Source organism: Erpetoichthys calabaricus, chromosome 9 (assembly GCF_900747795.2).
Source record: "Erpetoichthys calabaricus chromosome 9, fErpCal1.3, whole genome shotgun sequence".
NCBI classification, from domain to species: Eukaryota; Metazoa; Chordata; class Cladistia; order Polypteriformes; family Polypteridae; genus Erpetoichthys; species Erpetoichthys calabaricus.
The window spans coordinates 30,978,498-30,998,932 of record NC_041402.2 but is presented as its reverse complement, the minus strand read 5'-3'; the positions used below and the strand labels follow the sequence as shown (position 1 = coordinate 30,998,932).

The window sequence follows — 20,435 nt, the reverse complement described above, 5'->3', positions numbered from 1 at the left end:
TGTGTTCAAAAATGCAAAGCAATTTTAGTTTGGACTATAGTGAGACTGTTCAGATGGAAGTGTGCAGTTACTCTAAGAGACAAGAATTCAAATTTATAGTTGAGTATAAAGATTGGCAGAGAGGGAAATAATATGTGAGAAGAAGAGAGAGAGAGAGAGAAGCCCAATGAGATGTGTACAGAAGTGATGAGGAATGATAAGATCTTAATTTTCATCTAGTTTAGTTCGTTTAGCACAGTCATTATGTTTGATTGAAATATTTTTAATTTAGGACTATTGTTTGGATCTGGTTTGATTCCTGTTTTGCCAACTGTTTTACTGGATTTTCACTTTTTCTTGTACCTGTGTGGTTTTTCTACATGTACTCCAAGTACATGTGCTCAGATTTCATATTAAATAACTTCTTCACTATATACCACCTTGACTCCTGTCTTGCAGCTAATACTTATTAAATAGCTTTACATTCTTTATGATCCTATAATAGAAAAACTGGACTCAGAAAATTAACTAATCTAGTTCTTTAAAATAATAGAGTATTCAATATACAGTACAATTCAGTATATATTATTCTCACAAGTCCATCCTTATATTTTACTTTGAAATAATGATCTAAAGGAAGCTATAAATGTAGTTTGTATGTTTATCTATAGTCAAATCCAGCAAATCTCATTTCACGCTGCAGGACTACAAGAACCTGTCTGCAGTCCCATCCATATTCCCAGGCCATCTTGGATGATTAGTTATAATACATGATTTAACTTGCTTCAGAAGAAATACTGTATGTGTTTACATGTATTGAAAGTGAAAGCGGTGTTTTCACTAATAAGGTTTATGGTGATTTACAGCTCTTACTGCATTCCAGTAAGCAGCCAGCTTAGCACAGGATATTGGCAATGGTAGCATTTGCCATGTTTGTGTTACTTGGTTTCAAATGTCTACTGATGTCTATTGCCTACATTACTGATGTCATTGTTACTTAAGTGTATAAATGTTTTACTTCCATTCATAAAAATGCTTACTCCTTTCCTTTGTATTTCTTGTTTTTCCAGGGTGATCGTGGTATAATGGGTGTCCCAGGACCTCCGGGTATAAAGGGATCAATGGTAAGGAGTAAGTTCTCTGTCTCTATCTATCAATTTGCCTTGAATATACACCTCAAAAATATTAAACTGGATATTTTGAACATAACCAACATTTTTAAATCTTCAAATATTAAATTGTAATCTTTAATATTCACGGATTTACTAAAAGCTTACTGTATGTATATATATATATATATATATATATATATATATATATACAGAAATATAAGAATACAATATTAAAGTTGTACAGCCAGTTCAAGTTCATCAAGGTCTCAAATTCAAATTATGAATATATACGTTAATAATTACGTTAATTATATTCTTGCTCATCATGGTGCCAAGGAGTGGTATTTTGCAAGTAAGAATTTCTTTCTACTCTGTACACGTGACAATACTACCTCTAATTCTAGTACTACTATTAATACTGCTGTGGGTTAAATGCAATTTTTAATCTTTATGATTTCATTAAGCTCACATAAGATGTAATAAAAAATTAAAATGAGGTAAGACAAGGTAATATATACTGAATGCCACATGCTAACACATGAGAAAAAAAAAACAAAACTGTAGTTAATGCAGATCCCATGTACATTGAACTTCAGGTCTAAACATCACAGTTCTTTCATATGCTGCTTTTTTCAGTAGCATTTTCCCATATACTGCTGAGGAGGCTTCAATCCATGATTGTGAAGTAATTGAACCATGGACAGATAACGGAGACAGTGGCAATGCCATCCTTTTACATCTGCTATGAAGTCACTATCACAGGACAGTAATTCATACAAAACAAAAGTAACTTTAAAGCCCTAACAAAGGACTCCTAAAAGAGAAAGACAATTTCCCAGTGATTGTCTCAATTATAGTCTAGGCAAAAAAAAAATGACAGCAAATAATGCACATTAAAATTAAATGTTACAGATTTAGAGTATTTACTGCAAGCCAATCACTTGCTGTATTTTAAACTATTATTTCAGGGTAATGAATCATAATAAACTCTTTGGTGTAAATATGTGCTGTTCACAGAGTAGCAATAATTGATTATGCAAAATAAACAAGTATGTGTAATGATGAAGCAGGTGTGGATTCACATCAGAGGATACTTTTTCCCCATGATTGTTACATGTTTTCATAGTTATTACTTATGTAGCATGCTAACAGAAAAAATGCTGGAATATGTCTAATAGTGTAAAAAGAAATTTGAATTAGTAAGCACTTTGATGTACTAAATGAGGAACTAAACGCTAATCCAGAAAGTTACTGGTTCACTAACTGTCTCATTACCATTATGTGACCCTGAGCAAGTCAGGACTCCTGCCTGTGTTTAACTCTTTGAGGGCTAATTGTTTTTTTTGTTTTTTTTGTTTTGGCCGGCGGCAGCAGTCACAGTATGTAGCAGCAGAAGTCTGAAAAAGTAGCACTAGTGTAACAAATTCTGCAGGCACCATACTGCTGACAAAGAAAGTTAAACTATAATATAACAGCGGGTTTTGTTGAGGTTTACAGCTGATGACTGCCTCTATCCCGGATTTGACACCCGCCTCAACCCAATGTGTCGACATAAGTCAACACCCGCCCTGAAAGTGTTAAGCTGTTAAATTAAAAACAAGTGGCCAGGTGTAGCACTGTATATCTGATGTTTACTCAAGAAAAGTACAATAAAAATAAAGGTTGTTTGAAATGTAAATGATAAATTTAAAGATTGGGTTACTGTACTGTACTGTATATTTAATAAATATATAAATAGGTTAATATAATTTTGAAAAATGTGCTTAAAGGATTAGTTTGAAATTTTTCAAGTCAGTTATTTTTTCACTATCATGTGATACATACATTTGCAACAGAAAATTGTGTTCTTAAGTGAAGATTAACTGAAATTTACAAAATACAGTGTCCATAAGCCACAATTATTTTCTTGCATAAAGTCTGCCCAAAAAGCACACATTCTTTTATTTAAAGGTATATACAATATTGTTTAATAAAATATGGGGCAGAATTTCAGTTAAATGTGTCTTCAGTGAAAACAAATCAGAAAAGGCCCAGGTCATTTTATTCCTGTACTCAGTAATGCCTAATTCCAAATGTTGTTCAAGGAAACATTACAATTTAGCACTAAAAATACTTTCCGGAGATTGTGATTATGAATGTGATTAAGTCAATCAAGATGTTAAAATGTATTTTCTTTGTCACATTGTCATTACTGACAAAGTACAAAGTTTCCATTTCAGGTCTTGCACCTATCTAATTTATCAATTAAAGCTAAAGTGGACAAATTTCTGCAAATTGACTGCTTTCTTACATTCATAGAAAGTAACTAATTTGCTAGTCTGTATTTTTTTTTCAATTTGCCCTTTATTTTGATGGCTTTACCATGTGTAATTTTTTGAAAAGTAAATTATGAAATTTTTTCCTGATCAAATTGTATGGCTATCCTAAAAAAGGTAAAATGGAGAGAATAAAGAAATACAGATATGTAAAAACTCCATAAAGGTCTCCAGATCTGGGAGACATCAGTGCTAACTACTGTGTCACAATACCTCCCCTAGATAATAATAAGATGCAGATAACAGAGGCATCACCAACTACCCAACCTGCTTTTATTCCTTCTACATCTATATGAGTTCATCATAAAATATCTGCTTAATTAAATATCTTGAAAGAAATTGGAGAGAAAAAATTAAAAGACTGATAAATAATGATGTGGTCCAGCCTGCAAAACATTCTGATTATAATGTTAAAATTGGAAAGACTAAATTAATGTGATGTGACAGATCAAGAGCAAAAACATGCTATATAATTCAATAACCTATTTCTTTATCACCAAGAATTCTTTTCGTGCTTCTTCATTCTTCTTCAAGTGCATGTCAAGCTTAATTAAGCCGAAACAGCAACACATCAAATTTAGAATCAAAACAGGCCACAGTAGGACACATGAAACATGCAGACTGCACAACTCAAACACAAGATGCTGGGGCTCTCCAGTAACCGTGCTAACTACGGTGTGGTTTTATACATATCTGTTCTTTCTGCATCAGCAATCTGTGGTTCTTTGAAACAGGGAAGTCACAGCACTGACTTCTTGTCCACCAAGTGGAAGGCGCAAATCCAAGGCTTCCTTGTTGGCTTTTTCAAATTTAGCATCAATAGGCTGCCCTTCGTCTTGATAGGTGAAGATCAAAATGCCACTTAGGCACATTCTGACCCAACATAATGACTCATGCTTGATATATTCCTGATACTGATGTGCTTTCCTTTAAATTACTATGTCCACCTTTCAGGGAGCAAATGGTACTGGACTTTTTCAGACCTCTTGAATGGAATACCTTGAACCAGAAGTGCAAATGTGTTATAGAAAAAAAAAAATTGATCCGTACTTTAATGGCAAAAATTAAGGGGCTATAGCTTTCAATTCCAGTTGTGGAACTGGAAAGTTCTGGCTGAAAATGAGCGCACACACCAAAAGGTAAACCTGGTACACTGCAGGGCCAATAGAGCTAGCCCCTACAGCCTTAAATTGGCCTGCAGCACAATTTCACATACTAGAAACAGCAATATTTTTCTAGACATACATGAAAATACTAGATTAGATAAACTTTGTTAATTTCATAGGGAAATTCAAATCCATAAAGTAGCAAAAACACAAAAAAACAAGACTACAGACTCACAGGACAGAAAATATAGCAAATCAATTAATCAATCTATAAATAAATATACAAACAAGCAACTACAATATTTAAGATACAATGGGTTATATTTCTTTTGTTTTCCCATTGGATCACAGGCAGGTGAAGTGAGTTCCTAAGGGTCACACAGTGTCAGTGGTGAGATTTGAGCCCACACCTCATGGTTTGAGATCCAAAGCCTTAATCACTGCACCACAGTGCCTGCCACAGCAGCTTCCAGTGTGTACAAGGTTTGCCCTGTGACAGAGCAGGCTTTCCTGATAAGTTTGTTCAGACATTGTGCTTCTTTTTTGTTCAGGTTGCTTCCCCAAGGGACTGCAGTGTAGAAAACCTCACTGACCAATATAGACTTATAGAAAATTTCCAGCAACTGGTTGTACATATCAAAAGGCCTGAGTCTCCTTAGCAAGTACAGTCTGCTCTGGACCTTCTTGTACATCACCACTGTGTTGTCAGATCAGTCCAGTTTGTTGTTTATATGAATCTCCAGGTACTTGTAGCACTTTACCACTTCCACATACTCCCCCTGAATGGTGACTGGTCTCAGAGGCTTTTTTGGCACATTGGAAGTCCACCACCAGTCCTTTTGTCTTGTTGATGTTGCGTTGCAGATTGGTGTTCCTGTACTACAAAACAAAGTTCTCCATGACTTTGCTGTACTGCACTCATCTCCATTATTAATGCAGTCTAATATAGGCGAGTCATCTGAAAATGTCCGTAGATTGCACGCACTGGTATTGGAAGTCTGTCGTATAGAGGATAAGCAGAAAGGGAGAGAGGACAGTTCCCTACAGTGCTCCAGTATTACACAACACCATTTCTGACACAAAGTTCCTTAGCCACACAAATTGCTGTCAGTTTATCAGGTAGTCCATGATCCAGGAGATTGTGGGAGCATCATAATTCAAAGCCTTCAGCTTTTTCCCCAGTCAATGAGGCAGAATGATGTTAAAAGTACTGGAAACATCAAAGAACATTATCTTGACTGTGGTCTAAAACTTTGTACAAGTGACAGTAGGCTCTGCGGAACATGTAGATGAGAGCTTAACACCTATACTGTATGTGCCTGATAGGCAAACTGCAGAGGATCCAGATGTTAGACCCAGTCTCTCAAAGGTTATCATGATGTACAAAGTTAGCTCACCTGGTCTGAAGTCCCTGCGATCACTGGGATTCCCTTTATTTGGCTCTGGGACAACACACCACGTTTTCCACAGCTGGAGAACCTTCTGAAAAGTTAGGGAAAGGAAGAACAGGTGCTGAATGACCCTGTAGAGCTGGCTGGCACATGTTTTCAGCACCCTGGGGCTGATTCATTTTGTTCCTGAAGCCTTGTTTATTCTGATTCTTCCCAGCTCACTCCTCACTTGATCAGCAGAGACACATTGAGCATATGATGAAAATAATAATAATAATAATAATAATAATAATAATAATTCATTACATTTATATAGCGCTTTTCTCAGTACTCAAAGCGCTATCCACACAGGGAGGAACCGGGAAGCGAACCCACAATCTTCCACAGTCTCCTTACTGCAAAGGAGCAGCACTACCACTGCGCCACCTGTGAGGACGAAAACTGGAAAACCTTCTTAAGACAAAGATAAGGGTTGTTATAAATATTTTGATATTAACTTAAATTACTAAGGAAAGCTTATTACTTGTTTTGCACAATATCAATTGGGGTATGCTCCGATAGATAGATACTTTATTAATCCCCAAGGGGAAATTCATACTCCAGCAGCAGCATACTGATAAAAACAATATTAATTAAAGAGTGATAAAAACACAGTGCAAGTTAAAAAGTACAAGGTGGAGAGTGCGAGGCAGGTATAATAGTCAATAACATTGTATAATGTTATCATAATGACCCTTAATGCAGAAATGCCACAGGTCAATAGACATCCAGACCGTCAGAGACCTTTGTATTGCCAATGCACCTTTGGAATAATTACACTTCAGATATAATCTTCCAGTAACATACTGTTTTTTTCCAAATACATGTTAGAAACCTTTTAAACATATCCAACTTCATTAATATATACATTAATATCTATGCTTGAATCAATAGTAATTAGTAATGATGAAGATCATCTAATCAACTAATTTCATAATGCACACTCCTAGTCATTCTTAGTCACCGATAGGAAAGGGACCTTTCAGTTAGAATCTCAGATATGTTGTAAAGAATATTTGCATATTAATGGTGATTACTTCTTTACTTTAGGGTCACCCTGGATTACCAGGTGAAACAGGACCCACAGGACCACCTGGCCCACCAGTAAGTATATTCTTTTCTTGTTTCTTTTACAAATTGTTTTAAAACTCTTCATGAATACATTACACACCAGTAAGGCTTTCAATACTACAATATATTCAGATCAGATTAGATAACAGCTTGCTAGCAAACTAAGAGAAAGATTTAATATCAGTACTCTTTCATCACAGTGGTGGTGTCGTCCCTGTCCCATCTGTATGTTTTTGATGCAAGTGGGCATCTGCATTACTCAGCATCATAGGTATAAAGAACTGTACAGCAATACTTCTTACATACAGTTGTATATCCCAATTTGGCAGAGAAATTGTGCATAGATGTTTTGGAACATATTTTTACATCAGTTTGATGCAGTATATGGTTACTCTGAATAGGTTGTAGAGTGGGTTTCAACCCTTTATAGGAAGAGTCACCAGACACATGAATGTTACTGCCAAGGTAAGTAAACCTCTCAACACAGTCAACACACTGCTGATGGCTATTCCCAGATGGTCATTAAAGGCCTGGATCTTTGTTTTTATCCAGGATGCTTGCAAGCCCGGACACTTAGAACCCCAATCCCTCCATTGACTCTGCAAAGATCACAGCATCATCAGCAAAGCCAATATCTGTGAATCTCTCTTCACCAACAGATGCCCCACGGCCACTGGACCCCCGCGACCCTTATTATGTCCTTAAGCTCTTAGGCTGCAAGGGCTCTGAGGGCAGATAAGAAGGAGTTTTTAAGAGGAATCTGTGAGAATCTGACGCATCATTTGTGGTCTAGTGACCCATATCTTGCTTACAGAGGAATCAAAGCATTACACACATCTGAATCTGTTCCTCTGAGAGTCTCAGTTAGGGCAGGTAATGGAACAGTCCTTATGGATGACACTGCAGTTGTACCCGCTGGGCTGGCTACTTTGGGCAGCTGGACATCTTTGGATCCACGATTCTTCAGGCTGATCCTCCAATTAGCTGTGAACCACCCAGACTCACTGCAGAGGTGGTGAACCAGCTGAGGGTAGGGAAGGCTGCAGGAATCTGTGGTATCTGGGGTGAACCTCTCCAGGCTGGTGGTAGGGCTGTCCTCATGGCATTACAAGCAATCTTTATACTTCCATTTGGTAGAAGGGTGGTATCCCAACAGACTAGAAAACAGGACTTGTAGTCCCAATCTGGAAATGGAAGGGTGATCGCCTGCATTGCAGCAACTACAGGGGGATAACACTGCTCTCAGTGCCTGGTAAGGTCCTTGTTAGGGTCATCCTCAATAGGATCCTTAATCACTTGCTTATCACTTGTACACCTACCAGCGACCGGAGCAGTCTGGTTTTACGCCTAAGAATATTCTATGACATTTAATGTTCACTGCATCATTTATGAGCTAAACAGCATAATTTAGATTACCTTGAACTAGCACTTATCATGCCTTCTTTTTCACTTTACCCAGCTGTTAATAGTGTTAGTCCAGATTTAACCTAAATTTGATCCCAGACATAAAAAAAAAATTGACTGTTTGTAAAATGGGCCATAACTGACCCACATGTATAAAAGTTAACTGTTGATTTGTTGCTCACTGCTACTAATAGTATAGAAAACATTTGCATAGTGTAACATCCAGGTTCGTTCAGGGAGTTAGTTAATTGATTTGAAAGTGGTGCATTTAATATTTTTGTTATTTCTTTAATCAGCCAGTAATCACATTTTTGTGTATTAATTTTTGTAACAGTGAGACATATCCAAAAATCTGTCACAAATCATTCCTGACTGTCTTCTCCACCCACTCCACCCTGCCTGAACTCTCTTCTTCATCTTCTTCACTTCTCTTCCACACATGCCGTTACTCTGTGCTGTTGATCCTAAGTATTTAAACTCATCCACCTTCACCAACTCTACTCCCTGCATCCTCACCATTCCACTGACCTCCCTCTCATTTACACACATGTATTCTGTCTTGTTCCTACTGACCTTCATTCCTCTCCTCTCTAGAGCATATCTCCACCTCTCCAGGGTCTCCTCAACCTGCTCCCTAATATCACTACAGATCACAATGTCATCAGCAAACATCATAGTCCATGGGGGTCTCCTGTCTATTGTCTTCTGTCAACCTGTCCATCTGATATAATCTCACTTCAACCTCTCTTTTATATTTTTATTGATTTTAATTTGGGGCAGCACGGTGGTGCAGTGGTAGCACTGCTGCCTTGCAGTTAGGAGACCTGGGTTCACTTCCCGGGTCCTCCCTGCGTGGAGTTTGCATGTTCTCCCCGTGTCTATGTGGGTTTCCTCCAGTTGCTCCAGTTTCCTCCCACGGTCCAAAGACATGCAGGTTAGATGTATTGGTAATCCTAAATTGTCCTGTGTGTGTGTGTGCCCTGCCCGGGGTTTGTTTCCTGCCTTACGCCCTGTGTTGGTTGGGATTGGCTCCAGCAGACCCCCGTGACCCTGTAGTTAGGATATAGCGGGTTGGTTAATGGATGGATGGATTTTAATTTGAAGCATATAATATTACATATATTCAAGTCAAACTTAACAAGCCAAAATGCAATCCCCACCCAAGGGGAAGAGAGGAAAGCCAACAACCAGAGAAAATATTTAAAACCAGCAAGGAAGGATGAATATCCTTTTCCCCGACGTAGAAGTTCATTCTAAAATGTTATTGATTAGATACTTCCATATTTTAAAAACAATTTTTGAACAGATTCTCTAAGTGAGAGTTTGATTTGTTTCCAGTTTCAAATAGTATAGAACATTAGTTACCCACTGATTTAGAAAAGGTGGGGTGATATTCTTCCAATTGAGCAAGATAAGTCTGTGTGCTAGTAGTGCTAGTGCTTTAAGCCCATCTGGGAGTCCACCAAAAACAGTTGGAAATGGATTAGGAGTGATTGTGACACTAAGGCTGTCTGAGTTTTGTCCAGAATGATGTCAATTTGGTGCATGATCAACCTCAACCTTAAATGCATCCGTCACTCTTACTGCATCAGTGTCCTCGCTTCCTCCGTACATATCTTGTACCACTCTTACATACTTCTCTGTCACTTCCAACTTCCTCATACAATACCACAACTCCTCTCTATTGTTGTCCGCATATTGTTCTGAAAAAATTTTACACAAGGTGGTCTTCCTTACGTAATCCTCCCCATTTATCCAGTCTTGTGACTAGCACAAAGAACCACACTGGTTTGTGCACCCCCCTGTGGCTTGACATATGCAAAAATAATAGTGATAATAATATTCAAGTGCACATATTAGTAAACTACAGTAGATTAACTACAAGCTTTATAATACAGTATAGTTAAAAACTGAGCCTGATGGAGAGTTAAAATCTATGATGATGTTAAAATTGGTAGCTGCTTTGGACCCTGATGGAGAGGAGGTCTGGAGCTTTGCAGATAAATTATGGTGTTTGAAAAATATTGAATTATTTTAATATAAATAATGCAGCTGTGAGATTGTTTTTAGTGTAAAATAAATACTAAGTACATATTTGTTTATTCTGTGCTTACACTGCAACACTTACATTAATTTCTATATAAGCAAATTTTTGCATTTTTGTACATTTATTTTACCTCAACAGTAGGAGAAGTAAGCTGGTATAACAGAGGTGTTGCTTTATATGCATTGGTCCCATATTTTAATTCCAACCAAAGATCCGTTTTGCTGTCAAGAGCATCTGTCAGACGAATAAAGGAGGAAAATATATAAATATACAAGTTGAAGTCATCTCACTCAAGATAATTCTGCTTCATTCTGCTGTTGCTAAGTTACAAAAGCAGCACCCTGAGGCGCTTGTGGTAATCGCTGGAGATTTTAACCATGTGACGCTGGACAAAGCATTACCTGCCTTCTCCCAGTATGTGGATTGTAACACCCGGTAAAAATAGGACTATTGACCTACTGTATGCAAACGTTAAGGATGCATAGAGCGCCACCCTGCTGCCTGCATTTGGGAAAGCAGATCATAACCTGGTTCTGCTTCAGCGTCACTACAAACCAAGAGTGAGGGTCCTACCTACAACCACACGCTCATTCAGGAAGTGGTCCCCTGAGGCAGAGCAGGCTACGAGAGACTGCTTTGGAACTACAGACTGGGATATCCTGCAGGGGTCATGTAGTGAGAACATTGAGGAGGTTGTTGACTGCACTACTGACTACATCAACTTCTGTATGGACATCGTAGTTCCAGTAAGAACAGTACGCTGCTATGCTAACAACAAGCCATGGATTACAAGTGACATCAAGGGCCTTTTGAACCAGAAGAAAAGGGCTTTTAAAGGCGGTGAGCAGCATGAGCTCAAGCGCGTGCAGAAGGAACTCCGAGTCCAGCTCAGGGCGGCGAAGGAGCAGTACAGGAGAAAGCTGCAGCAGATGTTGCAGAATAACAGCATGAAGGAAGTGTGGGATGGGATGAAGATCATCACTGGCTGCAGCTCGAAGCGGGGTGCCACCATCGAGAGAGACGTGAAGAGAGTAAACCAAATGAACAACTTCTTTAACAGGTTTGACCACCCTAACCCACTCTCACCTCGGAGTACTGCACCCTCCACCCATCCTTCTGCTGATACCAGCATAGGAAAGACATTCCCACCTACAATTACAGCAGCGCAGGTGAGCAGAGAGCTGAAGAGACTTTGTGCCAGCAAAGCAGCAGGTCCAGATGGAGTATCGCCACAACTGCTGAAGGCCTGTGCGTCGGAGCTGGGGAGTCCTCTACAGCGCATCTTCAACCTGAGCCTGGAACAGGGGAGAGTCCCGAGGCTTTGGAAAACATCTTGCATGACCCCAGTCCCAAAGATATCACGTCCTAGTGAGCTGAATGACTTCCGGCCTGTCGCTCTGACGTAACATGTTATGAAGACCATGGAGAGGCTGCTGCTTCACCACCTGAGGCCACAAGTCCAACACGCCCTCAACCCTCTGCAGTTCGCATACCAGGAGAAGGTGGGAGCGGAGGATGCCATCATCTACATGCTATGCCGATCCCACTCCCACTTGGACAGAGGCAGTAGTGCTGTAAGAATTATGTTTCTAGACTTCTCTAGCGCCTTCAACACCATCCAACCTCTGCTCCTTAGGGACAAGCTGACAGAGATGAGAGTAGATTCATACCTAGTGGCATGGATCGTGGACTATCTTACAGACAGACCTCAGTATGTGCGTCTCGGGAACTGCAGGTCTGACATTGTGGTCAGCAACACAGGAGGGCCACAGGGGACTGTACATTCTCCGGTCCTGTTCAGCCGATATACATCGGACTTCCAATACAACTCAGAGTCCTGCCACGTGCAAAAGTTCATTGACGACACTGCTATCGTGGGCTGCATCAGGAGTGGGCAGGAGGAGGAGTATAGGAACCTCATCAAGGACATTGTTAAATGATGTGACTCAAACCACCTACACCTGAACACCAGCAAAACCAAGGAGCTGGTGGTGGATTTTTAGGAGGCCCAGACCCCTCATGGACCCCGTGATCATCAAAGGTGGCTGTGTGCAGAGGGTACAGACCTATAAATACCTGGGAGTGCAGCTGGATGATAAATTGGACTGGACTGCCAATACTGATTCTCTGTGCAAGAGAGGACAGAGCCGACTATACTTCCTTAGAAGACTTTCGTCCTTCAACATCTGCAATAAGATGTTGCAGATGTTCTATCAGTCGGTTGTGGCGAGCGCCCTCTTCTACGCGGTGGTGTGCTGGGGAGGCAGCATTAAGAAGAAGGACGCCTCACGCCTGGACAAACTGGTGAGGAAGGCAGGGCTCTATTGTAGGCATGGAGCTGGACAGTTTGACATCCATGGCAGACCAACGGGCGCTCAGCAGGCTCCTATCAATTATGGAGAATCCACTGCATCCACTAAACAGTGTCATCTCCAGACAGAGGAGCAGCTTCAGCGACAGAGTGCTGTCACCATCCTGTTCCATTGACAGACTGAGGAGATCGTTCCTCCCCCACACTATGCGACTCTTCAATTCCACCTGGGTGGGGGATGGAGGGGGGGCTGGTAAACGTTAACATTATACAAAGTTATTGTTTGTCTGTTATACCTGCATTGTTATCACTCTTTAATTTAATATTGTTATTTATCAGTATGCTGCTGCTGGAGTATGTGAATTTCCCCATGGGATTAATAAACTATCTATCTATCTATCTATCTATCTATCTATCTATCTATCTATCTATCTATCTATCTATCTATCTATCTATCTATCTAAAGATATTTCTTCAACTTGTGTATTTGTATATTTTCCTTTTCATAACTGATATTACACAGAGTGTTTCTGTGTTTTAAAACAGATGAGTTTGAAAATTCACCAATGATTATTAATGGGAGATTTTGAAATTTCAAAAAACTGAAATAAATGTTCCAATAAATGTCTGAGTTATTTTATGTGGACATACAGATGGACAGACAGTAGGTACTTATTGTATTATATGTGAATGTACTCAAGAAATACTAGTTGCAAGGGTGTTTGTGAGCCACAGTAAGACAAGTATCTGATGGCCGTATGAACTTCAAATTAAGTGTAAAGTTAGGTGTCACACTAAATTACTTTAGGTCAGAGAGCATGTCACACTTGATAACTACAGTTGTGGGATCTTTTGGCCTTTAGCATGCCAGATTACAAAACTAGGAATCACAAGGGAACTATACATCTCCCTCACAACATTTCAGCTCTATTTCAAATTACCAAGGTTTTCCAAGCATGCCTCATTTTGATAGCCAGTGGCTAAACAAATATTTTTCAAGTACAGTATAATGAGTTCGGCTCACAAGCTCAGCCTATCTTTTTCCTTTTTCCATTCTGTCTTGGTACAAGAAACATAAGACATTCTTAAGACACACATGCCACTCTTCTGTTTTTTGGTCCAAAACACCTGTTTTTCTTGTTTCCTTGTGACTGCACTGTATGTGTTGTGCTACAAGCTGAGTTCTCATTTTTTGTTGATTCTTGCACACTTGAAAGACCACCACTATGACTAGTGGCAAAAATTAAACATCTTTGATTTTTTTTCATGGCTAAGAAGCACTATAACTGAGACATCACACTACATAATTAGCAGTTACAGTTGTGTGATGCGACTGTCCATGCCTTGATAAGATTATACAAATAAAGGCAATGACTGAAAATTATTGAAAGAGGCATTAGCAGAACACTTAGGTGGTGAGATCAGCAGGCACACTTGTCTAACATTCTGGTAGGTGAACATGACACAAGAAAGCAACAGCTATAATTTCATCCATATGTTAAATGTATGATGCTGAGTAAGCATGCCTTTACTACATATGTTCAAGTTTTTGTCATAGTATGCCCAATTAGCCAATGAAGCACAAAATAATAACTTTGAAACACAGGGTAAATCATAGGGAAATATGAAAGTTGGGAGCATGTGCTGATAGCGTGTTTCCACATCCACCACGTGACAAACCAGCTGGATTGAAAGTGCAGTGGGTGGCACCTCAGCAATATCAAGATTCTGCATTAAATGTCCTTGCACTAAATATATGAAAAATAAATGAATACACATAAAAGGTAGTGTATAGAAAGTGCTAACTCTAAATTGAATGTCATGCAGGGTAATAACCTAAACTGGCTCCGTTGGGCACAAAGAGGAAACTAACATCAGATGAGATGGCTTGCATTTAGGGTAACACTAGAGAATTCATTTTATAATGAATACATTTTGGAAAACTATATCTAAAGAAACTAAACTTTAATTTGCAAGCATTATGTAATCATTGCAATTGATAGAGAGAGAGAGAGAGAAAGGTTAGGAGCATGCGCTGATACACATAATTGCAATTAATAAAATATTATAAATATAAAAAGGTAGAGTTTTCCTCATATTAGGTGCCTAAAGAGATGAATGGTATGTTTGTCAAACATCAGATGATCAGAAATGTGTAATGTGTTTATATGGCATAAGTAGCACCAATTGATATTATAGGGTTTTGACATTTGGACTGATTTAGGACTCTGCGATTAACATTTTGAACCTTTTCAACAATCCCCCCAAGATATAATAAGGGTGCAACTCTAATTTCTTCTTTTGGAATAGTGTGGAATAATGAGCAGGAGTTTAGATTCATCAAGAAAGACCCAGGTTTTGCAATTTTATCACTATATTTCAAAAGAAACAACTTTTTTATTAGTAACTCATAGTACGAATTTTGCCAACAATCATTCATTGATGACATTTAGACAAGTAGTGAGTAACCTTGCCCACAACCTGTTCAGGTAAAGACTTTATTACGTTATTTACCTGAAATAAAATAAATGAAAATAAATATTAATTATTAGCCTATTATCTTTTTGTTTATTTATTGATTTATTGTCATAAACTGCATGAACTTTAAAGGCACAAATGATACTGAACTACCTCAGTAGAAATCAGATGTGGTAAGTAAAAGTAAGCTTCTGGCATTCTATTTAATTTTTTCTGTGTTTCTTTTGAGGGTATTATTGGCTCTCGTGGACCAGCTGGCCCAAGAGGACCCAAAGGCAGGCGGGTAAGGTTATTTACAACTCACACTCATATGAACCTTTTTTGGAATACTTTAAAATTTGAAACTATTATGAAATTAGCTGTGTAATCTGACATCCTCAAGCCAGAAATCAAGTCACATAATGTGAAAAGGATTAAGCTGCTTTAAAGTGGTCATTAGCAAAGTGACAAAAAATATGTTTGAAAGCCTTGCTAGAAAACATGTGCACTATTTATCACTTAGGAGGTAAGAGTTTTGTTTGCCCTCTGGTAATCGGACTTTTGTCCACTAAAAAAAGATTAGACGCTTTCTTTAAAAGTCAACTTCCTTTAAAAAATAAGATGTACAAGGCAGCAGCATGTTTGTCTAGCTGAAATATAGTAATTGGCTGATTGATAAGTTAGTCAGTGGGCTAACATGTGGTAACAAGAAATAGTCTCTATCAAAGAAATTAAAAAACCCAATCTACAGATCAAAATTCAGTAGAGTGCGGGGAAAGAAGATAGAACACATCCAAAGCACATGCCCTTAGTTCTATTGCTAAAGTTTTTATGAATGTTAAAAATACCTTAATTTATTTTTTAAAGGAACTTATTATTTTGTTAAAAATTAGTTCTTAGCATAATCTGATGGTCCACATCTCTGACCTGGATTATATATTGATTCTAATATGAACTGCTAAGGGACATTTTTGTCATCTGTTTTTCTCCAGTAGAATGCACTACAGTCAAATACAGTAAGCTGTGATATACAGTACATTTTATATAAATTATAGGTGACGTTTCATACAACTGCTTGTCATTACATAACATGTTTTTCCATAGCTTTCATGATCATAGACTAGATATAAAATTAAAATGTTCAGAAATGAACAGTGAACGTGATTTGATTAAGGTGTCATCTTTTCAGTTAAAAATGTAATGTGTATGATAAATTATTTGTAGCATAATCTGGGGCATCTGTGTAATGATATGCAGTAGACCATAATGAACTTGTGTTACAGTTGTGTTTTTAAGTACACAAAATGTTTATTATTTAAATACATAAGCAAAATTTTAGTTTTAGCCTTTTTTTGTAGTAATTCAGCATCACCAATTCACCTGACCTGCACATCTTTAGACTGTGGGAGGAAACTGGAGCACCCAGAGGAAACCCACTTGAACACTCCAAGCATGGAGTACCCACGACTTGAATACCAGTCTTCTTATTACAAGGCAGCAGTGCTACAATGCAGCACCATGCCACATACCTATGACAATTCATATATAAGTTTCCAGTTTCTGTTTTATATAGCACATTTTTAAGACTGAGCCATTTTGTCTACATTACAATCTTTGCAGTTGTACCAGCATTGCCTTGTATTTTCAGATGGAAGTAAAGAGTCTGGCGTAATTACTTTTAACAAGAGAGGATTAACATCCTGTGCAAAATTCTGCCATTTCATTTAAAACATACCCCAAAGATAGCATGTGTTTTGTGGTGTAAAAGTGTCTGCAAATGGCACTTCAACCTCCAAGGCTCTTTTTACTTTGGCAGTCAAGTTAATACTGCAAATTATTATCCATGATTTTCATATACACCCCACATTACTTACTTATAGGACATCTACTCATCACTCATATCTCAAACACCCAAATTGAGCAATATGGTAAATGCTGGCGCTTTAGCTTCAAAATAGAAAATGCAAGAATATCTTTACAAGGGCCAAGGGATTGCTGCCCCTTGAGCACCTCCCCTGAAAGCACTACACTTCGGAATACCTGACCAAAAGTCAGGAGCCACTGCAGCTACCCCTGTCAGGTTTTTATATCCCAATGACCACCTTTGAAAGGGTTACATAAACCAACAGAAGCCAAGGGCTAATCACTACCTCTTAAAAGAATGTAACCTAAATGGACACAGTTCATTTCATTAACAATCATCAGTCGTGCTAAATGTCAGTAAACAACAGGACAACCAGGTATAAATGTTAGATATGAAAGTATACCACCTGAATGATTCTATTCAGGATCACACCTAACAAGCTTCGTTTCAGGTGGGCTGTAGCTTTGGTTGTTGCATGTCTTTTGTCTTCTTTAGCCAGATATGATGCTTGGGAGTGGAGGGGCAGTCTCTAGATTGGAAAAATTCCGATTGAGTTTGCTTTCTCTTTGGCAGGTATTTCTCTCTCTCATGCTTTAATCCTTTGAGTTTTATAGTGTCTTTCTGACTGCCTTATTTAAAATATTATATAAGTTCAGAAATTTGGTACGACTGATAAGACTCCCATGGTCTGGTTGATTGTTAACTTATCTTTTAAAAAAATGTTCATCTTAAAGTCCCAAGACTCCATTCACATATTCTGGTAAGCATACACACACGTTGGTCAGTTATCTAGGCTCCAACATATATATTTTTAAAAAACACTGATACTCTTTCAATAATTTAATGTTTATTTTGCTAGAATTCCAGTCTATGTCCAATTTTGTAGTACATCCCAGAATGTTATCTAGTCCCAAATCCAAAAGTCTTTGAAATTATACCTTATGAATATTAATGATCTAATGAAGTCATTTGTACCCGTCTGTTATATCAGTTACAGAACATTTTGATCACAAAAATCTCAGCTTTTCAACATGAACTCTGAGCCCACAAGTTAAGAGTAATTATCTAAATAATTCTCATATAAAAACCATGTTGACATAAAACACACATATTAAACATTACAAGTTTACTACAATTTTGTATATTTACTTTATTAGAAAATTTCTTTTTCGTGAGTACACACTCTGTTGGTTAATAGAATTTGTCTTTAATGGCTATGATATAATGCTTTAAAGTAATAGACATACTTAAAATGGAAATATAAATCAAATTAATTAATTATTCTCCCAGTTTTTTAATTATTTTCTGTAAACTGTTATTTAATTTGTAATTATAATAAACACTAAATGCATAATGAAGCTATAAATTACTAATAAATGAGAATAAAATTGTAAAGATGAAGTGAAGCACATGGTTTGTGGTAAAGGTGTGATAAATTAACTCAAAATTTTGTGATGAATTTCCAATATCATAGTGGCACACTATGCAGGAATAATATGCTCACCTCATGCTGAAATGGTTTAAAATGTAGGGAACATGTTCTTTTCATTGTATTAGTTTGCCAGAGTGATGGGTGCTACCCAGACAATGTTATAAGTGTAAAAAACAAATGACAAAGGATCAACATACACAGTCATACTGTATGTCATTCATTTGCAGCTATGTTACTCATTTTTACGAGTGGTATTATTCGTGATAACTTGGCAGAACTTTTTCCTGCTTCCCCTATTTAATTTGTTAAAACTCACTGTAAAAATCATTATTTATCAGAAGTCAACACTGAGCATTTAACTTTGTTCTGAATATGTTATTTGTTTTGTAAATTAGTGATGTGGTGATCAGAATGTGTGTTTTTTGAAGTTTGGGGGAGAAACATCTCTAGTCCACAGCCTTAAGCCCTTACCCTACTCTCAACTTGCACAATGGAGACACCTGCTGTTTATACTTTTTCTTCCTGTTTTTTTAGGGTGCCAGAGGGTCTGATGGTCTTACCAGGAGAGCTGGGATCACCAGGAGGAAAGGTATCATATATTGAATTCAGACAGTACCACTTATTTTATTCTATCAGGCTTTTATATTATCAGTCTGCACTCTGCAGCCAAAACCTATGATTTGGGAGCTGATCTAGAAGTATGTTTTGCTGTGGATAAACATGTAGCATCAATCAAACCAGCATGAGCATGTCAAATTTTCACTTTTTACTTGTTGCCAGCAGCGCACCGAATTATCAATTAATTTTCTTCATGTCATCTTCATTATCAATAAAATACTGTATAAAGCTTCAAAGTTCCTGAAATATCATATTAATATATTCTAGATGCAATGCTAGACACTTGTAATGATTGGAAATAGGAAAGATTGAATCTAAGTTCTAATCCTAAATGTAAAAAGCAGTTGACAGAATATTGAACATCTTATTTTCAGTTAATAATACATATTACCTGCAGAAATATGGAAGATCTGGTGGAAGCCACATAGGTTACCTCATTCTTCAAACCTGTCAAATATCACATAAATTTCATTTTTTAACCTTAATCTTTAGCTTTTCTTGCTAATTCATCCTCCAGTCTTTCAAAACAAAGCATTTTGATCATCATGGCATGAATTTAATAAGTAGTACTATACTGAGCTCTATAATGGGTATTATTTTAGGGTCCAGAAGGTCAAGCAGGAAAACTGGGTTCAGATGGACAGCAGGTAAGGACCATATGTGGTCTTTAATACTACTCGTGAAACATATCTAGTTCATTCATTAACTTTTTTTTCTAATACAGGACCATCATGTAGTGATATCTCTAATTTCCAATTTTTTGCATTTCAGGGAAAAAATGGTGAAAATGGGGAACGTGGTCTGCCGGGCTTTCCGGTAAGAGTGCTTATCAGATTTAAATTAAAAGTTCTTGTTATTGATTACTTTTCTTAATTGAAGTTAGTCTTCTCTTGAAATTTGTATCATAAATATTCTTTCAACTGCTCTAATAAATTAAATTGCAAACTTTAGAGGATTACACACTATAACTGCAAAGAAAGCCTTTTTTGTTTTATTTATTGATATATTAAACTGTTTCAGGAACAATTCTGAGCAAACCACCCATGGCTGTAAATGTTGTGCTAAGTTACTTGTACAATAACTGTCATAATTTAATGGCCATCAAAAGTAAGCAAGTTGCAGGTCAAGTGATGAAAAGATCCAAAGTTTGGAATTAATCTATTGCTTTCAGATGGTTGTTTGACAAAAGATAGATTACTTTGGTCAGTGTTTTACATCCAACACTTATTAAATGTTAAGGAAAACATCTCCTTGTGTACTATAAACACTGCATAGCGAAATAAAAAAAA

At 37.5% G+C, this 20,435-nt stretch overlaps 1 protein-coding gene across 1 annotated transcript in view; it reads left to right on the top strand.

Annotated features, from left to right (window-relative positions):
• col27a1a (collagen, type XXVII, alpha 1a) overlaps positions 1-20,435 on the top strand; it is a 370,467-nt gene that overhangs the window by 272,045 nt on the left and 77,987 nt on the right. The window contains 6 exon segments of the mRNA XM_051931755.1: positions 1,050-1,103; positions 6,993-7,046; positions 15,483-15,536; positions 19,063-19,117; positions 19,749-19,793; positions 19,871-19,962. Of these exon segments, the coding sequence (XP_051787715.1) occupies positions 1,050-1,103; positions 6,993-7,046; positions 15,483-15,536; positions 19,063-19,117; positions 19,749-19,793; positions 19,871-19,962 (354 nt within the window).